Below are 16,707 nucleotides of genomic sequence, written 5' to 3' on the forward strand. Positions count from 1 at the left end.
GTTTTATAAAGTGCAACACACTAATTTTGAATTTATTTTTAAAATGCTACATGGAATTCTAAATGTCTTTGTTTACAATGTTTAGTAAGTACTGTACTGGATAAATTCAGGAAAAGTGTGATGTCAAGTTTATCACACAATTGCTTAAATCCTTGTTTTTATTTTTAATTTTAATAATTTTTTTTTTCATGTTTAATGAACAAATTTATATGAGGTGGCTTGAATAATGGTTATTAAAAATATTGGTAATTTTTTAAATGCCATTATTGGTGTTACAATTTTGATTCATTAGCATTGTTATCTCAGAAAGTATAGTTGATAGAGCCTTAGTTAAATGGAGGCAAAGTTGCGCATTTTATTGCTAAATAATTTGGTAAAAAAAATCACACATTTTTTATTCTCCGAGATATCCAACCAAAACTGAAAAAGTCAAATTTCTATTTTATTTTTTTTAACACTTTATTATTGATTATTTTGAAACATCAATGGCACCTTCTCGAGGCACTTTTGTATGCTCTTCAAGAAAACAGTTTAATTTTCAGCTTCGACATTTCATTTTTTAGATACCACCAACAATTTTTCAAATACGGACCTAAAATTTTTATGTCGTTTTTTAGTAGCTACAGACCTTCCAAAAGTAATGATGTGTCACACTTGTCAAAAAAACTATACCTAGTGTATTACATAATAATTGATAATTCATTGCTCCCTCGTTAAAAAAAGCAAAACCTAATTCTTAAATCATATGAAACTAAATTATCTACTCATTATGACAACATAGGAATTCCAAATGCATATTTAAAAACAAAAATAAGTACAGGGTCTTTTGCTGGGGACTGACTTCACATGGAAAAGATATCTCAGCTAAAACAACCAGATATCTGATCCACAAATAATAGTAATACTCTGTATTTCAAATCACATAAGAATTAAAAAAAAGTACATGAAATGAAATGGCGTCCTACATTCACCCTGGTGAAATTACAACGATATAACTGACTACAATTAAAAGTCTATACAAAAGTCCTTCAAGCAATATGGCTTAGCATTGATGCGGTCAACAGCATTTCCCAGAGATTGGACGTTTTGGTGGATTATACTTTTTGAGTGTCCCGAATTGTTGTTTATAGAAAAACGGATTAGTTTGAAGAGTAATTTATGTTGCTTTGATATTGTGTAATTCTTCCTTGGTAGACCGGCCATTGATAATCTCTTGCTGAATGGTGACTATCTTCAGGTTTCAATTTTAGCTTTAAACGGTTTGGACACTTAAATGTTTCACTTATACAGGATTTAGTTTGGTGTTCTTCTCCACATTTCTGGCAACATGTTTTTTCCCTACAAATGCTTCCCAACATGTCCAAATCCGGAACAGTTAAAATATATAGCCAAGTTAAAGTGTTTCTGTATATGTACTACTACCAAATCAATAAATATTGTTACTTTTTTAAGGAACATTTGGATATGTCTGGCGGTGCTTGAAGAATCCAGTTTTCTTTACTTGGATTTCTGCACGTGTGTTTCGTTATTATTTTAATTTCTTTTGTTACCGATTTTTCAAATTCTGCTTCCAATTCTTCGTTCAGTCCTCAAACAATTCATTCTCTGTTAGACCCTTTCTCAATCCACTTATCATAAACATTGGGTCTATGGTTTGGGTTTCTTTTATTTTTATGTCTTTCTTATCTTTCAATGGGTTTTTCAGTTTTTCCTGTTGCTCCTTATTGTGACTTTCAACTATGACTGCGCCATTTTTTAAGTACCTAATATTTTTTGATACTATGTTTTGTTTTATTTGTTGCACTGTTGTAACTGCATCTGTAACCTTTTCAACTGAAATCATAGTTTCATGTTTTTTTCTGGTCTTTTGGCGTGCTCCATTTCAGTTTGTCAGCGTTGTCATGACTGTTCTCTGGGCTGATGGTTTGTTTTTTAATATTACTAATCTCAGCATAAGTTCGTTTATTTATAACGTTTTTTGCACTCTCTTTATTTATAGGTGTTTGAAGATTTTCCATATCCATATTTCCATGAGAGCTGTTGGTATTTGCAAGTTGAAGTTTCAGTGTTAAATTTTCCTTTTCCAATCCTCCTATTTTGTATATTAATGACGTAAGTGATTTATGTATATTTAAACTTGCGGTGTTGAGGAAATTCTGTTCATCCCTAAAGTTGGAGTTGTTATTTGCTAGTTCTGAGATTTTAGGTGAGTTTATAAAACTTGAACTAACAATTAAGAACTAGCAACTAAAAACTAGAAATTAAGAACTAAAGTTTTTTAAAAATGACCCAAAAAAATCACTGTCCCGGTTGAGGTGGTGCACAGTTTATATTTCAAAATGCAGTCTTGAAAACTCATCAGATGAAGAACTCTTCTAGAGTTCGTCGTATCCACTTGGTCAACCGCCAAAAGTTTGGATTTAAGACCGTCAACATCAACAGAACTTTACAACAAGGAATAAGTATTATTTTCAAATTGGTGTAATGAAAACCAGGTGAAGAGCTTGAAGGATGAACTGCTCCTAGTGTTGAAAAGTACTACAAAGCTAGAAAAAAAGTATATTAAGCTAACAAGCTAACTATTTTTTTTTAAATAAAGAATTCTTGATTTTTAGGAAAAATTTTGTTCCTAACGCTTCTGGAAAGCATCTTTTCCACACTTGACTGCTTGGCCGACTCGTTCGGCCAACAATCGCGTGTGGAAAAGTATCACTTTCCGCACTTGTTAGGAAAATAACTATTTGCTGTCAGCAATATAGCTGTAGTACCATGTAATATATTAAAAATAATAACTATTTTCATTATTTGCTTGTTTTTATATTTTTTGTATTCCATATTATTTCGATTTTGTTAAAACTCTTTGTTTTGCAGGAGTGGGTGCGACAGCAGTGGTTCATGGTGCCTTTTGCAAACCTCGAAATGACAAATGTGCCATAAAAAGGATAAACCTAGAAAAATGGAACACGTCAATGGACGAATTACTTAAGGAAATCCAAGCTATGTCATCATGCAATCATGAAAATGTCGTCACCTACTATACCAGTTTTGTGGTGCGAGAAGAATTGTGGCTGGTGTTAAAGCTTCTTGAAGGTGGAAGTTTGTTGGATATAATAAAACATAAAATGAGAGCATCTAACTGCAAACATGGAGTTTTTGATGAGGCAACTATAGCGACTGTACTAAGGGAGGTCCTGAAAGGGCTGGAGTATTTTCATAGCAATGGGCAAATTCATAGGTGAGTTATTTGAAAGTCCACATCAGTAATGCTAGTCTTGTTAAAAAATAAAACACCTACTTTTCTACAAAAGGGGGTGAAGAACACTCAGCCTTCTTCTTAACCCCCCTTTTGTATTTATTTACCTCCACTTTGGACTACTACAAGCTGACTTACTTTTCTGTTCTGGAACGGTTCTTTCTGAAAGAGATCATCAACTGGTTCAGAAAGAGCAAGATTTTTACAAAGCATTTCTTGATAATAATTAATACATAATAACATGTCAACAACCTTCTTATCTCTCAGAACCACTGATTTAATAGTAACACTTGGTTTTTAGCGATAAATATACTGCGCCCACCTGCCTTTACCCGTTTTTGGGTGGTTGCATTTTTAACCAATTTTTCAGAAGCATAAAAACGTATATAAAACTATACAGGGTGTGTCATAACTAATGGTAAATTTAATGGGGTATTTATGGGTTTAAAATAATATGATTGAGCACATCAATGAGCAGTTATTTTTTTAAAATGCACCTTTTCAAATAACTCTTGATTCACTTAGAGTTTCTTGCTAAAATTAGCTTATTCGAGGGTGTCAAATTTGATTATCTGCTCAGTTTTAGGCCAACTTATACAGGGCGCCATCTACAACAAAACTGAGTTACTTTAAAATTGCTCTAACTTATTTCTGGTAATACGAAGTGACAACCCAAGTATTTGTTATCCTATAACTTCTTAACAAAAAAGGTATACTTAGTTGGTATCTCTAAGATCAACAGTTTTATCGAGATATAAGTATTCTGTGCAACACGAAATGGAAATTTCAAATCTCCTTGGAGCTCATTTCTCATTGTAAGTAAGAAATTATCCCAATAGTTGAACTTATCGGGGAAGCAAATTATTCCGAACAGCAAGAAGTTCTAATTTTAATTTTCCAGATTTTGGTATACCTGAAACTGCTTGTGTATGGAGAAATGATTTTACCTAACTGAGACAAATTATTAATTCAAATTTAAATGCTGAGACATTTTGGAACAATAATAGGCATTAATTTCAACTAAAACTTTTTAAATTTTTTCTCATAAATGCATTGAGCCTAATACTTTAATTCCAAATATTTCGGTAACCGGTGATTTTAGGGATACCTTTTTTGGTTAGAAGAAATGGGAAACCGTTATTCAGATTCCAGTTGTTATTTAGCTATACCAGAAAAAAGTTAGGTCTATTTTAAAGCGAATTAATTTAAACCAAGTTAATAATCAATTTTCTCATCATCAAATACCCCCGAATATCCCATTTTACCAACCAACTCCAAATTGTTCGTGAGTTATTTATAAAATACCTTTTTAAGAAAATAACTTTGACCTCCTGCATTTCTGTTTCAGTTGACTTTTCGACTGAGGTATATTTTGCTAAATCAGATTATTTTGGTACCAGAAATCCGCCATTAAATCATGTACCATTACTTATGGGTCACCTTGTAAGGGTGGTCCACCACGAACCGCCGCGATCCATTATAGAAAAAACTGTATTGACCATATTTCTGAAAATTTGGTAGTGTACTGATGGGGGCAGTTCATCAAAAATATTTTCAAAATGGTTGCTCTTCCGATTATACCCGAAGTAGTTACCAACTCGCTTACTTTAAATGGAACACCCTATATATTCTTCCTTTTTCGGATTCTACGAGAAATTCTGGACATATTTTTATATAATAATGTTACCTGTATTCGTTTTTGCGATATTTGCCATTTTATGTGAAATTTTACATTTGCAGTACAATTGTAATTTTCGCATATGAGACAACCTTTTCTTCTTGGTTTTTGTGTTTTGTAGTGTTTGATTGGTTCTAAGTGTGAGTGCAGAAAAACGCCAAAAATAATAATATCACGTGGTTAAAAATTGACCTCAAAAAAAATGAAATTTTTTTAGTTTTTTTAAACCGATTTTTATAATTTTATCTTGTTCCCCGTCTAAAATTACTGCAAGATTGTCTTAAGTTAACTTATGTCAAAAATTTTAGTTGGAAAGCTCGTAATCTGCACTATCTTTTGTTTTCTATGACATTTTGACCTAATTTGTTAAGTAAGGGAGTAAATTAGGGTGAAAGCAGCGGGTGTCTAAAAATGTGCGATTTTATGGTGAAGCAAATTTGACGCTCTCTAGCGGACAAACGGTATGACCAATCAACTCATGTGGGGATATTTTTGGAAAGCTCGTAATCTGCACTATCTTTTGTTTTCTATGACATTTTGACGTATCTTGTCAAGTAAGGGAGTAAATTAGGGTGAAAGCAGCGGGTGTCTAAAAATGTGCGGTTTTATGGTGAAGCAACTTTGACGCCCTCTAGCGGCCAAACGGTATGACCAATCAACTCATGTGGGGATATTTTTGGAAAGCTTGTAATCTGCACTATCTTTTGTTTTCTATGACATTTTGATTTTGACGTATCTTGTCAAGTAAGGGAATAAATTAGTAACTCTTTCTAATGGCGTTTTAGTGAAAACTATAAGAGTTTAAATAAAAAAGTTACTAAGTAAGGGAGTAAATTAGGGTGAAAGCAGCGGGTGTCTAAAAATGTGTGATTTTATGGTGAAGCAAATTTGACGCCCTCTAGCGGACAAACGGTATGACCAATCAACTCATGTGGGGATATTTTTGGAAAGCTTGTAATCTGCACTATCTTTTGTTTTCTATGACATTTTGACGTATCTTGTCAAGTAAGGAAGTAAATTAGTAACTCTTTCTAATGGCGTTTTAGTGAATACTATAAGAGTTTAAATAAAAAAGTTACTAAGTAAGGGAGTAAATTAGGGTGAAAGCAGCGGGTGTCTAAAAATGTGCGATTTTATGGTGAAGCAACTTTGACGCCCTCTAGCGGACAAACGGTATGACCAATGAACTCATGTGGGGATATTTTTGGAAAGCTTGTAATCTGCACTATCTTTTGTTTTCTATGACATTTTGACGTATCTTGTCAAGTAAGGGAGTAAATTAGGGGGAAAGAAGCGGGTGTCTAAAAATTTGTTTTTATCTTTCCGATAAGTTAAAAAACGACGGAACTACGAGAGGGTCCAAAAATTTTCAAAATCACCCTGTATTACACAAAGGGCCTGCATTCGCTTAGTGCGTTCTTCCATGCGCCCCGCAGATTACATATACAAATTAAAAACTATTATGGACAAATTTTAAACATTTCTTTGACTATTAACAATTTTAGCATATTTCTAATAGGCTTTCATATAAATACTTCTTTAAAGAACCTTTGGAACAGTTAGTTATTTTGTGGTAGATTGGTAAATTCAGAAGTGTGATTGTGAAAACAGTTTTTAAACTTAGCCGTCCTGTGTTGGGGTATACCAAACCGTATCATATTTCTTAATGCTAAACCATGTAAGTGTAACCTATTCCTAAAGTAACAGTATAAGTAATGTGGCAGTTTGTGCACATACATTGTTAATTGCAGATCAGCACGAAGGTTGTACTTCAGAATTTTATTAGTCGGGGTAATGTGGTCATATTTATATTTACTGTGTACTAAGGCACGCATTCTGTATTTTTTGAATTTTGGTTTTATACTCAATTGATAAGTAGTTATAGTAAACCACGTTACGAATCGCGACAGTAACAAAGAGTCTATTAATTTAGTTTTTAGGTCTTTCGGCAACAGATATTTATAAGGATACAAACATTTTAGTCTAATCATTAGTGACGCCGCCTTTTTCGCCTTACAAATTTTTATATCTTTGTTAAAATGATATTTTAATGACAGATTTTTACGACAAATCTTAAACCGTCCCGGTGTGCGTTAAATAATTTTAGTATAAACCTGCAGAAAAAATGCAACTTCTTCTTATAGTCATTATGCGAGCAGCACAGACAATTAAGTTTTATGTCAAATTGGATCATCGACATCAAATTTAGTCTTTCACTATTAAAAAAGGCGCTTTTCAAATAAAGCGTCCAATTGGTTCACCTTGCACAGTATTCTTTTACCACAATTTATTTTCAGGGACATCAAAGCCGGTAATATTCTTCTGGGCGAAGATGGTACGGTGCAGATTGCAGATTTTGGTGTTTCCGCCTGGCTAGCGACTGGTAGAGATGTGTCTAGAGAGAAAGTTAGGCACACTTTTGTTGGAACACCTTGTTGGATGGCCCCTGAAGTGATGGAACAGGTATGAACTTGAGGTTTGATTTGTATGTTTAACGTTCAATTATTTCGCTTAGTTGGGTCTCAATGTATCATATTTTCTTTTAACTGTTTAAGTACTAAAGCGTTTGAAGTTCAGCTAAAAAACTTTTTGACATTTTAAAAGCAATATTTTACTGTTAAAAATAAAGTAAAGTATCAAAATTTTTAAGAAAAGTACATTGGACATTGGATATTGTAATAAAATCTGTAAAAAAGTTACTAAATTTAGAAATATTACATTCTTTGAAGTAAAATTACGGTTTGGTTACCTATAATTCTTTTATAATTTTATTTGCTTCTCTATACAAAATTAAGGTAAGTTTGTATTAGGACACTTATTTCAATTTTCACTTATGTCAACTTATTTAAAAATTCATACCTTGAATTGATACATTGAACTAGCCTATAACTCGCAAAATAGCCGAGTTATTGAAAGTTAAAGTAGTAGCTGTCAAATCCAGTCAAAATTGTTTTTATTGTCAAATAATTTCCTGTAAATAACACTTTGTAGAGACTTTCATGTCAATGTCAAATAAAATGAGCTTTCCAAAAATATGGCTCCATGTAGAGATAGGTTGTACCGTTTGGCCGCCAGAGGGCTCTAAAGTTGACTAAAGGTTATACTTGACCGGTACCACTCTAATTTATTTAAGAGAGTTTTTTTTAATCGGACAGGCAATGCCTTGATATTTGGCGAAAACTTAGCACACTGGTTGTCAAATCCAGGGCCATAGCAAAATTATGCAAAAAAATCATTTAGATCGGTTTTTGCTTGCATTAAGTGGCCAAGCGAACCCATTAGAATAGTGGCAGTGTTATACATTACGTCGTGGTAGACCTTGTAGGTCATGTGACCGTTTTTTTCCTAATTTTCTAGGGTCAAATTAGCCCTTAACCAGCTAAAAACTGTTTCTGGTGCATCCTGTCATTAAACCGCAATTATTTGCAACACTGTGGGCCGCATTCGTTTTCACGCTCCATGGAGCGAGCAGAGCTGTTTTGACGTAACTTGACAATTGGCCAAATTATGGTTTTGCCAAATTACGTCATCGTGACGTCAAAAACACTCTACTCGCTCCATGGAGATTAAAAACGAATGCGGCTATAATATTGATTATTTCCCTCATTGTACTAGCAGCCAATAAAATTCAATGAACCTTTCTAGTTCGACCAATGAGAGCCGTTATATACTGAATAAATCCCTAGTTGCTAAAATTTTACACTGAATAAACACCTCCTACCTTTTTCGAATACGTTTTTTTGAAGAACATTTGATATTAAACGAAACGGGATTTAGACACATATAAAATTTAAGCTATTTTCTTCAATATTAATGCCTGCTTTATACCTCCCATTTAAGAATGAAATTAAATTTAAATTTCTACTAAAATTAATATTTAAACTAAGAAATCTTGTTTAGGTTTATACTACAAATTAATAATTAGAAAAATAAATGACTGTTTTGACTTACTGGACGTTCGACGTTGATGTTTGACGTTGACGTTTCTATTGTCATCGTCATTACGCGTGTTTTGTGGATAAAGAAAATTTTTATTAAAATAATTTAAAATATTTGTTCTTAAACCACTTTTTCGGTAAAAAATCCAATTATGGAAATAGACGATTCAAGTCTAATAGACTACGTATCGCAATATCCATACTTATATGACAGAACTAACAAAAGCTATAAAAAGCTATATTTTTTAAATTTTTGCAAGAATTTAATGAATCAAAAAAATATACACACCAGGAACCAACATTTGTTAGGATTATGATGCTTCGCAGACTGACAGAAGACAGCAATTTACATCATGAGTGATGACAAGTATGACAGTGATAGTTCCGAAAGTCAACGAATTTAAACGAATTAAGCCGAACTTTAATAAAGTTGGTTTAACTTTAACTTAAAATTAATTTTAGTTTAGTGTAAATGGAAAGTATAAATGGGCTCGCTTGTAAGTTCACTTTCAGCATTGATAAATTAATTTTAGTTTAAATGAAAGTTTAGTTTAATTGTTAATTGAGAGGTATAAAGCAGGCATAACAATTAATAAATCACTATAACGTAGTTTCCATTAAAAAATTACATAAATTCAAATATTATGACGTCTGATTGTCAATCTGAAATGTAAACAAAAATATACATGGCTGAACGAAAATCTGTCGTCTGCTGGGGTGAGTTCAATATTATCATTAATTTCATCACGTTTAGTTTAGTATTTGTGTTCTAACTAAAGTGTTTTCTTGTTAATAAACTAAAATGTGAGTTTTCAGGAAATAATCTTGACATATACCCCTCGGCGTTCACGTTTTATCACGTAAAATGTGCATTGGTAGGTTTTTTGCAAAATTTTTCTTTTAGGCAAATGGTTTCGACTAAATAATTCTTTGGAATTTTCCAAGCAAAATTTTGCAAAAAATCACCTATGCACAGTTTACCCGATAAAACTTGAACGTCTCGGGATATAACCTATGATTATTGACATATAAAAGTTTATAATATTTGTATAAACTTTTATATGTCAATGGATGGTCAATGAAATGAACTTTCCATTGATGTTAGTGGTTAGGGGTTCAAAATACTAATTTAATGCCCAGTATTGCCTTCTAATTCTCCAAAAATGCAATTTGGACATCATAATGCAGCAGCGGTTTACTTCTCAAATGAAACATACTGGCTATGATGTTACAATTTTGCCCATTTTTTAAGTATACGCCGCATAAAATAGATACTATACTCTGTTAACAGTAACTTCTGAATGAACTAGCAAAATTGTTTTCCAACTGTATAGGTATAAACTTTGATTGGTTAGTCATATGAGTTTAAACTATCAGAAAGCTCTAAGGCTGTTGAGTAATAAAGTGCCAAAGACCTCTAAATGCTACTGACAACCTTCTAAAAAGTGCCAGAGGCCTCTACAAGTGTCTTAAACCTTCCTAGAGTTGTTCAGAAGCCTGTACAACCGTTTTGAATGTGCCAAAAACATCTTAAATACTACTGAGAACTTTCTGAAAAGTTCTAGAGCCATCTACAACTGTTTTAAACTTTTCCAAAAATGTTTTAAATTGTCAGAGGCCTCTACTACCATTTTGAAAGTTTTATAGGCCTCTAAATGCTATTGAGAACCTTCTAAAAAGTGCCAGAGGTCTACAAGTGTCTGTCTACAAGACTTGTTTTAAATGGTCCGAGGCCTCTAGGAGCATGCATTGTATAGCAACTAAATTATAGTAAGTCATTACTTTGTTTTTAAATTCTCGCCAAAAACACCTCGCGTAATAATAGTGCGACATCTGTATCCGACGATAGTACCTAAAATAAATATACAGGGTTTTTCAATGAAAAGTAGCCACCCTGAATATCTTCCAAAATAATTTCTCTGTTAAAAAATGCTAAGACACGTCAACAAAGATTGCAAGGGTTACATCTTTTTACGTAAAGTAAATTTTTGAATTTGAATTTCTGCCATCAGCCCCTTTGCCGCCATAGCCACCCCCACTAAGTTTTTCAAATGGCACCATACCCTGTGTGGCACATCGTTGGAAAGGGTATTTCATAAGGAATTAATTGCACTATTTTATTTGTACATTTGCTTTGAATTGAGACCAAAAAAAGTAAAAACATTTTTTTGTTATTTTGGTCAAACTGCTGATAACACTACCGAATACCTGTTTTCCATTCCATGTTTTTGCCTCAGTCGGTCAACTTGTAAGTTCGTTTTGAAGGAACATTGTCAATATGGTTTACACGACTGCCGAAAAACTAGAAATTGTACGTTTTTATTTCAAACATAACGACTGTGCACGAGCTGCCGCGCGCGCTTTCATTGCAATCCATCCAGATAAATTAATTGGTCATCATTATGTCTTAAAGTTGATGCAAAAATTCATGGAAACTGGTTCAGTGACAAACAAAAAACATTAACCTGAAAGACAAATTATTAATGAACCAATTGAAGTTGCTGTTTTGGGACACGTTGCAATGGATAATAATCAGTCTTTAAATCCAATTTCCCATGCATCGGGTGTTTCGACAAGCAGTGTATGGAGAATTTAAAAAAAAACACAATTTTCATCCATACAAGGTAAAATTGGTTCAGGAATTAAACGAAGATGACTATGATAGAATACAATTTTGTGAAATTATGTCTACTAATCTGACAAACAACGTGAAATTGTTGTACAATATTTGCTTCAGTGATGAGTGTAGGTATGTTTTTTTTTGAATGGAGAAGTGAACAGGCATAACTGTAGGTATTGGTCAGACACGAATCCACATTGGTTTAGGGAAACCCATACCCAATATCCAGAAAAACTTAATGTTTGGGCAGGTATTTTAGGAGACCACATCGTTGGTCCGTTTTTTATTGACGGTAATTTGAATGGCGCTACTTATCTTGAGCTTGTTGACACCACTGTTGATCCGACCATAACAGAGCTACTAGAATATGATGAAAATTTATTTGAAAATCAACTAATTTTCCAACAAGACGGTGCACCTCCACACTATTCACTTCCCGTTCGAGAATATCTGAACAATCGATTTCCCGGAAGATGGATTGGTAGACGTGGTCCCATGGAATGGCCTGCGAGATCACCCGACCTCACTCCGTTGGACTTTTTTCTATGGGGGCATTTAAAATCTAAAGTCTATGCAACACAGCCGGCCAATATTGCAGACCTTAGGCAGAGAATAATACATGAATGCCGACAACTGACACCGCAAGTCCTCACAAATGTTCGCGAACTCTTCCAAAGTCGCTTGTATTATTGTATGGAAGTTAACGGAGGTTATTTTGAGCCATTAATTAAATGATAACCGCTATTTGCTATTATTTCTGCAGTTAACAAAAAATAAACACAAAACGTATTTTTTTTTTTGGTCTTAATTCAAGCAAATGTACAAATAAAATAGTGCAATTAATTCCTTATGAAATACCCTTTCCAACGATGTGCCACACAGGGTATGGTGCCATTTGAAAAACTTAGTGGGGGTGGCTATGGCGGCAAAGGGGCTGATGGCAGAAATTCAAATCCTACGTAAAAAGATGTCCCCCTTGCAATCTTTGTTGACGTGTCTTAGCATTTTTTAATAGAGAAATTATTTTGAAGATATTCAGGGTGGCTACTTTTCATTGAAAAACCCTGTATATATTATTTTGCCATCTATCGGTCAAATTCAAATACCCAATATAGGCCGCCCCTGGGTCGCAATCGCTACGACAGTAATCCAGATCCGAACTACATGATTTGTTACAAAAATTATCTAATAAGAACGTAAATATTAGTTGGGTATTTAAATGCTATTATTAGAACAACCAAAGCACCCTGTTGGCGGGCAGAGGGGTTGCGCTGTGTTAAGCGAGGAGACACTACTGGAGTTGGAGATATTTGGAAGTACGCCTAACTTATTGTTTTGAATGGCCGTCTGGTCACGATTCATTTGATATTTTCTTAGGAATATAATTCATATTAATTTTTTAGCCGCATTGCCAACTAGTAGTAAAAATTACCTTTTTAAGTGCGAAATAAATAGTACACATACATATTTAGTTATACAATGGTGCCAGAAACCTCTAGGACCATTTTGAATCTGCCAGAGACCTCTAAGTGCTACTGACAACTTTCTAAAAATTGCCAGAGGCTTCTAGAGTCATGTTGAAATTTGCCAAAGGTTGAAATTTTTCTAAATACGGTTAAAGAGAAATACGACGAAGTTGCCAGAATTTTTACGATCAATCAATATCACATTTAATCACCGAAATACGGTTTTTGCTGGTGATTGTAACGCAACCGTCAGAAGTCACTGAACAGACTATAGTAAATTGTGAATTACAATGTTTGGGCCAATAACAAAAAAACTGATATAAGTCATTTTTTATTATACTTAACAGAAAATACTACATTTTCAACTGTTTATAAAATACAGTAAATATGACATTTTCTCTTTCCGTGCGCTTAATAATAAACATAGATATCCCTGATACTAGATATCCTATGGCAACCCGAAGAAAAAAAAGAAACGAGTAATGTGTCTATAGCAACGATTTATTTATTAATGACAAATTTTATTTTCTGTCAGTGAAAATTAAGTATTTATGTATTTATTACATTTTGCAAAAATGAATTCAGATTGTGAAGAAAATCGGGATATTCCCGAAAATATCTTACAACGAGCGGCAGAAGTGAGTGCAGATTTATTACCAGTGAAATCCAGGTTGAGATATGAACAAGAATATAACAGTTTTACCGAATGGCGGACTCAGAAACGAATCAAAATTGTGAGTGACGATATTCTTTTAGTATATTTTTCTGAAAAAGCCAACACTATGAAATCCTCCACTTTATGGAGTCGATTCTCTATGTTAAAGAGTGGTTTGGCAATAAAAGAAAATACTCACCATCAATATCCAAAAACGATTGCTTTTTTGAAACGACAAGCTGAAGGATATATACCAAAGAAATCCAAGATTCTTACAGCAGAACAAGTAACCAAATTTTTATGTGAAGCTTCAGATGGAGAATATCTACTAGCAAAAGTAATTTTAGTGTTTGGCATCTTCGGTGCATGCCGCAGAGATGATTTAATACGTTTGAGTTTAGATGATGTAGAAGATAATGGGCGTTTCCTTGTCGTGTTCTTACGAGATGGAAAAACTCACAGGTCAAGAAGTTTTACCATTACCAATGAAAATTGCAAATTCGATCCCTGTACAATTTACCGTAAATACGCAGATCTCCGCCCTAAACATATGGAGAGTAGAAGATTATTTGTTGCATACCGAAACCAAAGATGTTACGCTCAACATGTTGGGTGCCATACTATCAGTGGTATTCCAAAACTTATTGCAAAATACCTAAAACTAAAAAATCCCGAAGAATATACCGGACATGGGCTAAGGCGCTCTTCGGCAACCATGTTGGTGGAAAACGGCGGTGATTTGCTCACTTTGAAAAGACACGGAGGATGGCTTTCTTCCAATGTAGCAGAAGGATATACAGGGTAATTCAAATTCGACCCTCACCATTGGGATCTCAGAAACCATAAGAGATACGAGAAAGTTTAAATTGGGGCAAAGTTGCGCAATTTAAAGCTCAACCAAATGCTGTTTTAAAATTTTTGATTTTCCGAGTACTTCCGAAGATATCCGAAAAAAACTGAAAATTTGATTTTTTGTTTTTATTTATTTCTAACCTTATTTGAAGAGATATCCCAAAACTAAAAGCATATTTTCATTGCCACTTTTTCCTAGCTATTCGATGATGGATACAAATTTGCCACACGACGTTTCGTTTTCTGTCAGTCATCATCAACTTTCTTTTTTCTTATGGGCGCCATATTGGATTTTTAGCCCACCAAATAGTACGTTTTATTCTGATTTTAGTGATGTATAATAACTTATGATTTGCTTCATAAATAACAAAATAATTCAATAAAAACTATTTTTACTTTAGTTATTGGCTTTGAGTTAATGGGCCGTTTTAAAAAATGTCATTATTTGACAGTACTTGCCAAACACGATAATTCGGACGATCATTAGAGCAAGTCAATCATAGTTAAAAATGTATCTAGAAAAGAAACCCCCGGAGAAAATGTTATTATTATACAAGCATTGCTGAACTATTTAGGTTAATCAGAAAAAGAGATTTGTTAGCATTATCTCTAACTTAAAAGGCTTATTTATGTTTCCAAGAGAAAGATCATCATTTTAAGAACTTCATTTTTTGCCAAATTTTAATTTTGTATAATGTTAAGTGCAAGTTTATAGTTATTTATACAGTAAGTGACAAACCATTTTTTATTCATTCATATTTATTCGAGTGAATAAACCGGTTTAAGTCACGTGTCTTATTCAGTATTTTATTAAATTTCGACATCTTATATTAAAAAAAAAAACTAAAATTACAGTTCTATTAAATTTGCACCGCGCCCCGTAGATGTAACATTGATGTTTGTTTGTTTACATCTGTAAATAGGCGAATGTCATTCAGAGTGATTTAATAGTTATTTATACAGCAAGTGACTTAAACCATTTTTTATTCACGAAAAGAACAACTAGGTCCACAAGCGTAGCGAGTGGCCTAAGCTCTTCGAGTGAATAAACCGGTTTAAGTCACGTGTACACCTTTGTGACTAAGTATGTTCAGGCCAATTGCGTGTGACAAGTACTACCAAGTAATCTTCATAAAACGGCCCATTAACTCAAAGCCAATAACTAAAGTAAAAATAGTTTTTATTGAATTATTTTGTTATTTATGAAGCAAATCATAAATTATTATACATCACTAAAATCAGAATAAAACGTACTATTTGGTGGGCTAAAAATCCAATATGGCGCCCATAAGAAAAAAGAAAGTTGATGATGGCTGCCAAAAAACGAAACGTCGTGTGGCAAATTTGAATCCATCATCGAATAGCTGAGAAAAAGTGGCAATGAAAAGGTGCTTTTAGTTTTGGAATATCTCTTCAAATAAGATTAGAAATAAATAAAATCAAAAAATCAAATTTTCAGTTTTTTTTCGGATATCTTCGGAAGTACTCGGAAAATCGAAATTTTTAAAACTGCATTTGGTTGAGCTTTACATTGCGCAACTTTGCCCCAATTTAAACTTTCTCGTATCTCTTATAGTTTCCGAGATCCCAATGGTGAGGGTCGAATTTGAATTACCCTGTATAGAAGAGTCCATACAAAGAAAAATTGAAGTATCACGGAAGTTGTTTAGCCCTTGTAACTTGGAAACTACAACATCTGTAACAGTCAATCAAGAGAACCAAAACACACACGAACACTCCGCTTCAACATCTTTAGCAGAGTCTTTAGTTCAACAAAAAGAAATACAAAACGGATTGAGCTTCAACAATAATACGAATTGTACAATAAATATTACTATTAATAATAACGGTTCTGTCCAAAATTAATTTTCTTAGAATTACCTACTTGTATTTTTTTTGTTAATTTGAGTTGTATGTACATTTTTACTGTTTTAAAAATAAAATTAAATATTCCCGATTTTCTTATATATAATAATTTTTGCGATATTTTTTGTTTATGTTGATTTCAGGTACCTAAGTATAATAAAAAATATCGTTCATTACTCGTCCAGAAATGGATTTTCCGTTCTTGCATGACTTCCCGTGTTCGGCTGCGCCTCACACGAGAATTTGTCACGCGCGCACGGAAAAATCCTCATTTCTGTACTGGTAGTGAAATATACTATTCTAGTACTGTGGTTTCTTAAAGCAAATGCAGAATCTGCAACTATTAGAGGGGTGCAATGAATAAAAAAATATAGCAGGA

At 33.4% G+C, this 16,707-nt stretch overlaps 1 protein-coding gene across 2 annotated transcripts in view; it reads left to right on the forward strand.

Moving 5' to 3' along the window:
- fray (oxidative stress responsive kinase frayed) overlaps positions 1 to 16,707 on the forward strand; it is a 54,683-nt gene that overhangs the window by 15,649 nt on the left and 22,327 nt on the right. For both annotated transcript variants that reach the window (XM_081978628.1, XM_081978630.1), the window contains exons 4-5: positions 2,872 to 3,235; positions 7,229 to 7,394. In XM_081978628.1, coding sequence (XP_081834754.1) covers positions 2,872 to 3,235; positions 7,229 to 7,394 — 530 coding nt within the window. The remainder of the gene's footprint in view (positions 1 to 2,871; positions 3,236 to 7,228; positions 7,395 to 16,707) is intronic.

The sequence above is a fragment of the Ips typographus genome, linkage group LG4 (genome assembly GCF_016097725.1).
Source record: "Ips typographus isolate SLU linkage group LG4, UJ_Ityp_2.0, whole genome shotgun sequence".
In the NCBI taxonomy this organism is placed as follows: Eukaryota; Metazoa; Arthropoda; class Insecta; order Coleoptera; family Curculionidae; genus Ips; species Ips typographus.